Below are 11,713 nucleotides of genomic sequence, written 5' to 3' on the forward strand. Positions count from 1 at the left end.
GGTTTATAGCTTAATTCATTCTGGCCCGTTTGAAATCCTTCGTTGAATGGACGCATATCTGAATCGGGTAAACTGAAGAACACCTGATTTGTAAAATCAATAACTCATTCGTCTCAACTCCGCTTGATTTGATTCTTCTTTGAGCAGTTCTGTAGTTGAGCTAAGCATCTTTTCCAAGTTGTTTCGTGCATAGATTTCTCGTGATTGAGAAGATACGCTTAGAACAATGACGACATGTCTCGAAACTTCCCATAATCATATCAGTCACACTTATATTAAGTCTGTCGTAATAAGCTAATCAAATTTATACAAAAAAGTAAAAAATAAAACATGATATAAAAATAAAAAATATAGAAATAAAAAAGTTGTAAACAGTTCTAAAATACATAATATAAAATTAAACAAAATATAAATTTTATTGTATTTATAAAATTTTTTGTTAAATTTATAAAAGAAAATATCTAAAAAATTAAATAATTTTTACTAATAATAATAAAATAAAATAATGGAAAACTAAATTTCAAAATTGTAATAAATTTTAAAACCTAGAAATCTAAAATTGAATTACTTAAAATTAATCAATCATTATTAGTCTCACTAACTTTGTTATTCTTCCATTTAGTCACCATTTAAAAATAATTTATTTTTAAGGTTTTTTTTTTATAAATTTAATATATAAAAGTCATAGAAAAGAAAATAAAAGCGGTCATGATTATATTTAATATACAAATCTGTCATAACATAAAACAAATATGTTGTCACTATTCCTACATCTATAAATCTGTTAACAAACAACATAAGTTTTGAAATAAAACTGTCACTAGATTAATAAAGGGTAGATTACGAAACTAACACATATATTGTTGTTTATTACTGGTTTGGATGGGAGAGAAATAATAAGAAAAATGGCAGCCTTGTCCTTCTGAAACAGTTGCAGGAATAAACGTAATTACGACCGATGCTATTAAAAAGAAATTCCACGTCGGAGAGAGAGAACATATTTTGGTGGAAAAAACTCCCGCCAACCGATAAGTCTACCAATTTAGTTATGGTAGACTTAAGGAGGATTATAGAGTTTTGTAGTAGAGAGTATGATATTACACAGAGTTGTAAGTTAGAGATACTTGTAGTGGTGGTAGATTGATTGAAGTGACAGAGTTACCTAGTATAGTTACTTGTATTGGCGGTAGAGTTGGCTCAACTATAGAGTTATCAAATAGGGTAATGGACTAATGGTATTGGCGGTAGATTTAGGACCAAAAGATAGTTAGAGTTATGGGAGCGATATAGTTTCCTGACAGAGTTGATAATAGTGGCGGGAGAGTTAACAGGATGATAGAGTTAGACAGTAGACTTAACTGCAGTGGTGGTACAATTATAGTGGCCAAAACAGTATTTGTGAGCTCTCACACTTGATGGTATACTTGTACACGTTATGGTAGATTTACTTGTAGTGATGGTAGAGTTACGCTGACTAGAATAACGTAAATTTGATAGAGTTAGTGCCTGCTGATAGAGTTGTATATCGAATCTCTATCATCACAGTACATACTTGTACGGTGGAGTTAAGGAAAGAAAATATGAACTAGGGTTTAGTTAGGGCGAACCGTGAGGCAAAATCTCGATTTTGTCCTTACAACTATTTTATATTACGTCTAAAACCTAACAATGACGACAGACTTACAATATTATTAAAACTCTAGTATTGTTGTGATAGAGTTATGGCGTTGATTTAAGGCCAAGTAACTACACAACCCATCATGAATATGTACTAAGTATAAATTGAAAAATAAAGTGGCCATGGGGGTGTTTGAGGCAATTTTCTGACGAACTACAAGGAGATAGAATTTTAGCTATGAGTCTCTATAAAGATGGCTTCACATTCAAAGTTAATCTCCATGTGCAAAACTCTTTAGAATTTGGCTAAAATCAACCAAATTTATTGAAACTCCAAAAAAATTATGTGTTGAGTATTGATGTGTTTCTCAAGCAGGTGTGTAAATTGTTAACATTTTTTTATTAGAGATGATATGGTTGTGTACATGTTAACGGAGATTTCTTATTATAATTGCAACCCTGAGATATTTATATATATATTTGGTATGCATTTGACTATTTTCAGAATAAAATTAACTCTTTTATTTTGTATTGCCAATAATCTCATAACAAACCCCATAAATAAAATGGCTAGTTTTATTTGAATGAGTAGATGAATGCCACTAGCATTGTAAATGACGTGTCAAAATGAGCCAGCTCGCTCAGCTCGGCTCAGATCATGACGAGCTCAGATATTTTATGAGCCGGCTCAGCTCAGCTCATTTATTATATGAGCTTCAATATGTAAACTCGAACTCAGATCTAGTTGATCACGAGTTAGATGAGCAAACTCGCGAGCTAATATAAAAAAATATTATAATGACAATAATTCAAGTTTTATTAAAAAAATCATAATAAATCTGATAACATAATGCAAAAATTAAAAATTAAAACTAAATCGAAATAAAATAAATAGTTCTCAAACCGTAAATAAAACCAACTACTACAAGTTAAAACTTAAATTAAAATTAATTAAAAATAATTGAATGATAAAAAAAAATATTCCGGGTGAGAGTTTTGTTCTTGAGATGATCCAAGAGCAACATCTTCATCGTCTTCATCTGCAAGTAAATTTAAAAAATTAAAACTTGTATATACAGTTCATGCTAAGACATAGGCTAGCAAAAAACAATGGTTGTCCGTTGTAAAGCCAAACAACCAATTTTGTTTTATTATGATTTTCCATTAAGATTTTCTATTTTGTTTATTTAATGGAAAAAATATATTACAAATATTCTATATATTGTAATATATATATAAATATATAATATAATATATTATACTTAGTTTAAAAAAAGTGGAGCTCATGATCTAGCTCATGTTCATTAAAGCTCGATCATATAACTCGCGATCTAAATTGAGCTCGATCATATAGCTTATTTATTAAATGATCCTAAGAAATAGAGCTCATGCTCATAAAAAACTGAGCTGAGCTGAGCCAGCTCGCGAGCTACGGCTCATTTTGACATCTAATAAATCAGTAATAATTACTGTTATAGTTAAAATATAATACTATGATTAAGAATTGATTAGTCAAATTTTGAAAGTTGAATATATGAACATGCTGTGTAAATTGAATAAGAATTATATAGTAAAAAAATTCAAAATAAATTACTTTCCCCACTTTTTTAATTAAATAAAGAATGTATTCTTAATTACACTAGATTATAGATCAAACTCTATGTTTATTACAGCTTGCTTGTATCCATTTCTCCGCCACACTTGTTGCCAGTCTTGGCTATCTCTTTCATGCTCTTCAATGGCTGGCCTTATCTCATCGTACAGTGACAAGAGCCGTACTGCGTCCTTCTTCACCTCCTGGGATATGATTCTCAATCGTCTCAATCATAACATGCCTTTTTCCTACACCAAAGTAAAGTTTAGACTTTCTTATTGAAAAGGATATGCATAGTGTCCTGCAATCACATTAACCACCCTACAAGATACAAAGGTTAATCGATGGCAACAAAACTGAAGAATTCAAAAGTAAATTGACTACAACAACAACAACAACAACACAAAACAACTGTTTAGCCATGAGCGAACAAAAAAATATAGAACTGAAATGAAAACACACAACAATTAATCAGTGACTGAAGTGCATAGTTTAATGACAACAACAAGCAAGTTGAGTAAGCCAATAAACAACCAAAAAAGTTTAGGACTCCTTGGTGGGCAGATGGAAATAACTAATCAAGAAGAAAGAGGAATATAAAACTAGACTGTGATATCTAATGAACCAAACGTACCCATTTCCCCATAGCTTGGCTATATTCACCAGATTTGTCTTTTCTCTTTGAAACACTACTGATGTTCAAGTTGAACCTTGAATTTAATACTGCCTACACTCAAATCATTTGGAAACAAAGCAATAAAAAAACCAACAAAAACTCAGATTTTGAAGATTAAAACGAATCTAGTCAGAAATTTCTCTTACCGTTAATAAATGGCTTTTTCTAATGCCAAAGAGAAGAGAAAAGTGGTGAAGGGTTGGGTACCAGTATCTTCATATAATCGAATCGAATTAAGAACCAAAATCTGGATAATTTCAAAAAAAAGAAAATAAAATCAAGAACATACCTGGGAAGATTCTGAAAGTGAAAACGAAGCTGCTCTTCTTCTTCAGTCATCTCCACCATAGAAGGAGGCACCACACAAACCTCTCTCTTTTTTCCCGGCGGCTGAATTTTGAGAGCAAAGAATCATCACTTTTTTTTGTATTGTAATTAGGTTTAGTTTTCTTTTCTTGGGTTTTAATATTATATTTAAATTTTTGTAAAGAAAAAATTATAATGGCAGTTATGTAATACAAAAAAAAATCATATGGCCTTTTGTCATTTACTTAAATTTTTGAACTATTCTAGTTCTAACAAATTTTGAAGGGCTAGTCTAGTTATTAACACACATTTATGTGCTAGTTTCGTTATTTTTTCATTAATAAATGAGACAATTTTAAAAATATTTTTTTTAAGGATTACCTTTTTAAAAATGCCCCAGTAGAAAGAACATTTTTAAAAATACCCTTATTTTGGTGCAAAAATACAATAGTGCCCTTAAATCATTTAACCTATCTTCTACAATCTCTCTGTTGACAATGAGCGACGAGCTCAGTCTTCATCGCCGACGATCTCTCTCACGATGATTTCGTCTTCTACGTCGTGTTCTTGTCTCTCATCACCGTGTTCTTGTCTCTCATCGCCGTGTTCTCGTTTCTTTCGCCATGTTCTCGTGTCTCTTCGCCGTGTTTTCGTCTCTCTTGGTCGTGTTCTATTTGCTGGGTAGATCTGTTTCGGATCTCGATTTCAATCTACAATCGATTCTTGTTGCTTTGCTCGTGAGGATTTCTCTGATTGTTGCCCCGACTTCGTCGATTAATGTTTCTTCTTATATCCCTTTTTAATCTCTACAACTTCATATCAGTTTTTCCTTCCTTCGTCGTTGTTTGTTGTACTTATGGTTTATGCTGGATTTTTAGGTGGAACTCGTATTACTTTGAAATTTACCAAGATAGGACTAATATTTCTTTGGCTTTCGATGCTTCATCCGTAGAAACCAAACTAGAATATCATAGTGGAAAACACAATCGTTCTTATTAATTAGTTTTACAAAGGGTACGTTTGTAGCTCAAGAGAAAATTGTAGGATATTTGGCTAATTCAACAAGGGGGATTGTTTTGATGATGATAACCACGGTTAGAGAAGGAGGGGCTCAATGTTTATAGAGTTAATCCCTTGTTTGGCTCTAGTTTTGAGTTGTGGTGTTTCAGGTGTGAGAATTGCAGCTGCCAAGGCTGTTTCTGCATTAGGTTTGCTTGCATTTGCAAAAGAATATGGAGATGGACATTAAAGGAGTTATAATGGTGTTTGTTGTCATCCATGTTCCTTGTTTCCTTAGCTTGCTCTATGTATATGGATATCTATGTCGTTAAGATATTCATAAATGATATTAGATCATGGTGGTTCTACGCACAATTCACAGCAACATTCGTTTAGTAATGCTTTAGTAGCCAAAAGATCATCTATCACATGCACATGTAATAACTTTGTTCTCTAAAGTAGGTGTACTCTTTATAAACCTTTTAAAATCATCTAAAGTCTAATAAAGTGTTTAAATGTATGTTAAGGTTATACAAGCTATTTAAAAGGTTCAGCAAGGCTTTTATAAAGATTTTATATGGCTTATGGTTTGTAAAAGGGTTTTTAAGAAATGTTTTACAAGGTTTTATAAGGTGTTTAAATGTATATTAAGGTTTCCAAAACTATTAAAAAAGTTGTACAAGGCTTTTATAAGGTTTTACAAGGCTTTTATAAAGATTTTATAAGGTTCTTTAAAAAAAGGTTTACAAAGTATTTAAAAGGAAACAAGAGATATATAAGAAATAGTTAATTAAAAAAAACTCTCTCTACAAACGACGATGGTGGCGGCGCCTCTAGGGTTCGCCCGGCAATGAGGGGGGAAATCAGACGGTTATTGATCGGGATTTTGTGCGGTCTGTTTGCGGTGGTTCGATTGAATTGGTTGGGGATATGCCTGCGGTTATGGCAGGGGAAAGGAGATTTCGGATCCCGGGATTTACGACTTCGTTTTTGGCATCGAGGGTTGAGGATGAGATACTCTGGGTTGATTAAGGCAAGGATACGATATTACAACTTTCATTGGAGGATGCGGGTCTGGGATTTGGATACAACGGGGATACGATTTCAAGGGATTTCGATTACGATCATATGGGCGCATAAGGAAGATTTGGGGTTGATTCGAGAGCTCAATAAGGAAGCTAAAATTGAATGGGATTCGGGAAATCAAGGGCATACAAGGCAAGCAGATGGGGTTAAATTGCGGCTTCGACAGAGAGAGCTTTCACATTCTTCTCTCGGGCACTGTTATTTGCTTTTACTCTCTCGGATTATTATTCTTCTTGTTTTTCATTTGGCAACTGGAGCGATGTCGCAAGCTTCTATGGTGAAACACAGTGATTCGGGGAAGAAGGGGGTGGAAACGGTTCCAAAACGGCGAGTCAAGGTTCCGGCGTTTGACAACAAGGCATTGATTGAGGGTTACTCCAAAACGGTAATTGGGAGATGCTTCAATCCTAGGAAACAGGACATGAAGACTCTCCTTTTCATGTTTCCTCGGATATGGCAGATGGAGAATCGGGTGGTGGGAGCTGATCTCGGATTGGGTAAATTCCAATTCGATTTTGAGAATGAAGAAGACATCACAAGGGTTCTGACGATGGAGCCGTTTCATTTCGATCACTGGATGGTGGCGATGGTGCGATGGGAGCCGTCGGTGGATCCGGAGTATCCATCAACAATCACTTTCTGGGTTCGTGTTCTTGGCATCCCCCTGCAGTTCTGGGCAGAGCCGACCTTTCGGAGTATAGGCGAGGAGCTTGGGGGAGTAGAGGAGATAGACATTCATGGTGGTCGGGTGAAGGTGATCCTAGATGGGTTAAAACCCCTGTGCTTTGAAACGGAGCTCGACTTTGGTAATGGGGTGGAGATTCCGGTGAAGCTGTGGTACGAGAGGCTGTTTGGGTTTTGCAAGTTATGTCATAGCCTTTGTCATGACGAAGATGAGTGCGAGAAGCTGATTGTCAGGAGGGTGCAACCTTCTGGAGGTGATCGTCATAATCCTTCCCAGGATGACAGGGAGAGGAGACATCATAGCTACAAAGGCGCAGTCGAATCGGAGGCGAGAAAAGGCTCGGAGCAGGATAGTAAGAAGCGCAGTTTGGATAAGGGGAAAGGAGTGGAGAAGGAGCAGCGAGGAGAGGGACACAGGTCACGATCAGGACATTACCACGGGGAGCCATCGTACCGGTCTAGGCGTTATTCCAGCTACTCCCAGCTCAACGATCACAGACGCGTCACGTATGATGAGGAAACCGGTGAAGCGACTATTGTGGAGCCCCCAGAAGCAAAGGTGGCTGGAATTAGCAAAAAACTGGTACGTAAGTCTCTATTCCAAGTTGAGGATAATATGGAGGTTGGCTCTGGATTAACAGTGGCAAATGTGGAGTTTGGTTTGGAATCGGTCTCTTTTAATGAGAATGTGATTTCTGAGGGTGGGAGCTTGGTTGCGGTTGTTCCTGACAAGGAGGGGGAGCAAGTGGAACAGGAAATTGATCCTGAGGTTTTGAATTTTTCTGCTGTGGTTGTGTGTGAACAGGAAATGGAAACTCGGGCCTCTGTCGAAGAAAGTGAAATGGAAATGGGAATGGTGGCTGCGGAAAGGGAGAGTATAGACCCTGGATTGCTAGTGGATGCAGAGTTTCAGCAGGCGGCTCTGGAGGCAGGAGAAGAGGTGACCGAGGAGGAGTTGGAGCTGATGGATGACCTGGAGGAGGAAACAGTGGAGAAGGAGGATACGGCTGGAGATCGAAGCCGCCGGGTTCGTGGGTCAGTGCTGGCTGGTGCAGGTTCCAAAAAGAGGATTGCTCAGATGCTGTCCACACCTAGGAAAAGGCAGGCGGCAAAGAATGGTGAAGGAGGAAACCCGAAGCCCAGGGAGATGGAGAAGGGAGGTCCAGCTGGGTCTAAGCCACCAAAACCAAAGATTACCAAATGAAGATAATAAGTTGGAATTGTCAGGGACTTGGGAATAAGGCAACAATTGGGTATCTTCGGGACATTTGGAAGAAACATAGGCCATAATTTTTATTTTTATCGGAAACAAAACAATATTCTCCTTTTTTAGAGCAATTTCAAGCTCATTTTGGTTATAATAATTTGATAACGGTTGATCCAATTGGTTGTAGTGGGGGGTTGGCATTATTCTATAATAATAATATTTTTAATGTTACTCTTTTATTTAAGTCTAATCGGATTATTGATATTGAAACGGTTTTTAAAGGAAAAACAATAAATTTGTCATTTGTGTATGGTGATCCCGTTCCCAAAATGCGAGGAGACGTTTGGGAAAGACTAACTAGAATTGGTACAGTTCGATCTACTCCTTGGTTTTTGATAGGGGATTTTAATGAGATAACTGGCAACCATGAAAAGAGAGGGGGTAAACTTCGAACGGCCTCATCATTTCTCCCATTTAATTGTATGATACGAGATTGTGGTCTTCTTGAGTTTCCCACACTAGGGGACTGGTTCTCTTGGCGGGGGTGGAGGGATAAGAAACCAATTAGGTGCCGGTTAGACAGAGCGCTTGGTAATGAAGACTGGCATGAGATGTTTTCGGATACGATAACGGAGTACTTACCCATGATCGGGTCGGACCATAAGCCGATTGTTACGTGTGTAGCTGAACGGCGAGCTCGGAGGCGAAAATGTTTCATTTTTGATAAGCGTTGGGTTGGAAAAGACGGTCTCAAGGAAGCTATTGCTTCTGGTTGGGGCACGAACACCACAAGGGGCCCGAGCTCTTTTGTTGATAATCTTAATAATTGTCGCCGAGCTGTTTCTAAGTGGCGGAGAGATCAGGTACCTTTTGGACGGGATACAATAGAAGAACTTAAAAAGGAATTGGCGGAGGCTCAGGCGGATGATAATTCCCCCCAGTCAGTTATTTTTGAACTCTCGAAACGGTTACGAGAGGCTTATCATGATGAAGAGGTTTATTGGCAGCAAAAAAGTCGAAATAGGTGGATGAGAGTAGGAGATATGAATTCAAAGTACTTTCACGCTCAAACTAAATGTAGGCGTGCAAGGAATCGGATAGTGGGCTTGTTTAATACTCAAGATATCTGGTGTTCGGAGGACAAAGATATCTATGGAATCGCAACGGACTATTTTAATGAGTTATTCTCGACCAGTAATCCGTCTGCGTTTGAGGAGGCTTTAGGCGGAATACAGACCTTGATTTCGGAAGAGGAAAATAGATCTCTTACGCAGGCAGTGACGGAGAAGGAAATTAAAGATGCTCTTTTTATGATGAACCCGGAAAAGGCTCCAGGGCCGGATGGTATGACAGCATTATTTTTTCAACAAGCTTGGGGGGTGGTAAAGGAGGATTTAGTGTTTGTAGTAAACTCTTTCTTTCAAGACGGGGTTTTTGATAAACGGTTGAACAGGACAAATATTTGTCTAATTCCAAAAGTGGAGAGACCAACCCGAATGGCGGAATTCAGACCGATAAGTTTGTGTAATGTGAGCTACAAGGTTATATCAAAAGTTCTTTGTCAACGGTTAAAACAGGTGCTACCGGGTCTTATTTCGGAAACACAATCGGCATTTGTCCCAGGCAGACTAATATCCGATAATATTTTGATTGCTCAGGAGATGTTTCACGGGCTTCGAACAAATCAGGCATGTAAAAACAAGTTTATGGATATTAAGACAGATATGAGTAAGGCGTACGATAGAGTCGAATGGGAATTTGTAGAGAGGTTATTACGCAAGTTTGGCTTCTCAGAGAAATGGATTTCATGGGTCATGTTTTGTGTGTCTTCGGTGGAATACAATGTGTTAATTAATGGACAACCTCAGGGATCCATAATTCCGGAACGAGGTTTACGGCAGGGTGACCCGTTATCTCCATATATATTCATTTTGTGTACAGAAGTATTAATTGCAAATATTCGGAGAGCGGAAGGGGCGAAACAAATTTCGGGTATTAAGGTGGCAAACAAAAGCCCGCCAATCTCTCATTTATTATTTGCTGATGACAGTCTTTTTTTCTGCAAAGCTAACAAAGAGCAGGGTGCTGTTATTCTGGATATTTTAAAAAGGTATGAATTGGTGTCTGGCCAACAAATAAACTTTGCAAAGTCCTCAATACAGTTTGGTCACAAGGTGGATGAAGTTACCAAAGCGGAGATTCAGGGGGTACTAGGTATAACAACCATGGGGGGAATGGGAACTTATCTCGGGCTCCCAGAGAGCATTGGTGGCCCAAAAACCAAAGTTTTTTCATTTGTTCAGGATAGACTTAATAACCATATTAATGGTTGGTCGGCGAAATTACTGTCGAAGGGAGGTAAAGAGGTGATGATTAAAGCAGTGGCATCTGCATTGCCAACATATGTGATGTCCTGCTTCCGGTTACCCAAATCGGTTACAACTAAGCTTACTAGTGCTGTGGCGAATTTTTGGTGGGGATCAAATGGAGGTGCTGGGGGAATGCATTGGTGGGCTTGGGCAAAATTGTGTGACAGTAAACAGCTGGGCGGTCTGGGGTTCCGGGATGTTCAAGATTTTAATTCGGCCCTTCTGGCGAAGCAGTTGTGGAGACTGATGGAGTTCCCTGATTCCCTATTCGCAAAGGTTTTTAAAAGTCGGTACTATCGGAAATCTGACCCAATGGCACAGATTCGGACTTACTCCCCGTCTTATGGTTGGCGGAGTATTATTTCAGCTAGATCTCTGGTGCAAAAAGGACTTATTAAAAGGGTTGGGTCAGGAGAGGCCATATCGATATGGACTGATCCTTGGATTCCAGCTCAATTCCCGAGACCAGCTTCAAGTATTGGGCCGTTTAAGGACCCAACACTTCTTCTAACTCAATTTATCGATCGACAACGAAACATGTGGCGTATGGAGTTACTCAAACAGTTCTTTGATCCGTCAGATGTTTCTTTAATTAATGCGATTCCTGTGGGTAATTATCCAGAGAAGGATGCATTAGGATGGCACTTTACAAAACATGGAAAGTATACGGTTAAGTCAGGATATCATACAGCAAGGTTGGTGACCTCGGAGGGCTTTAAGCATGTGGTTTGTGGTCCTCTACTCACACCTTTGTTTGCTAAGATTTGGGAAGTACGTTGCCCACCTAAAATTCAACATTTTATGTGGCAACTGTTATCTGGTTGCATTTCGGTGGCAGCTAATCTCCGAAGGCGAGGGATCAACATTGACCCTAGCTGTTCGAGGTGTGGTTCCCCGCTGGAAACGGTGAACCACGCTATTTTCGAGTGCCCGCCGGCTCGTCAGTCGTGGGCTCTTGCCAACATTCCTACGGGCCCAATTTTTTTTCCGACGGAATCTGTGTACGCTAATATGGCATATTTGTTAGAGCCTGACATTCAGAATAGTGGGGATGGAAGTTTCCCATGGATCTTATGGTATATCTGGAAAGCTAGAAATACAAAGGTTTTTGAAAATATGGATGACTGTCCAGCGGATGTTATTAAGTTGGCAAAGGATGAGGCGACGACCTGGCA

The 11,713-nt window shown here is 38.2% G+C and overlaps 1 protein-coding gene across 1 annotated transcript; it reads left to right on the forward strand.

Annotated features, from left to right (window-relative positions):
- The first annotated feature begins 6,811 nt into the window (after positions 1-6,811).
- LOC111829621 lies at positions 6,812-8,271 on the forward strand. The gene is made up of 2 exons (XM_023779241.1): positions 6,812-7,545; positions 7,768-8,271. Exons 1-2 carry the CDS (start codon positions 6,829-6,831, stop codon positions 8,164-8,166), a joined length of 1,116 nt encoding a protein of 371 aa, XP_023635009.1. The 5' UTR covers positions 6,812-6,828; the 3' UTR covers positions 8,167-8,271.
- The last annotated feature ends 3,442 nt before the right edge of the window (positions 8,272-11,713 follow it).

This window comes from Capsella rubella, unplaced genomic scaffold (genome assembly GCF_000375325.1).
Source record: "Capsella rubella cultivar Monte Gargano unplaced genomic scaffold, Caprub1_0 scaffold_7, whole genome shotgun sequence".
Classification (NCBI taxonomy): Eukaryota; Viridiplantae; Streptophyta; class Magnoliopsida; order Brassicales; family Brassicaceae; genus Capsella; species Capsella rubella.

Bases quoted from the DNA above. Each gene is read 5' to 3' on its own strand.
- LOC111829621 (XM_023779241.1), top strand. From the start codon at position 6,829: ATGGAGCCGTTTCATTTCGATCACTGGATGGTGGCGATGGTGCGATGG. The intron at 7,546-7,767 runs GTACGTAAGTCT...GTGTGTGAACAG, and splicing joins CTGGAATTAGCAAAAAACTG to GAAATGGAAACTCGGGCCTC.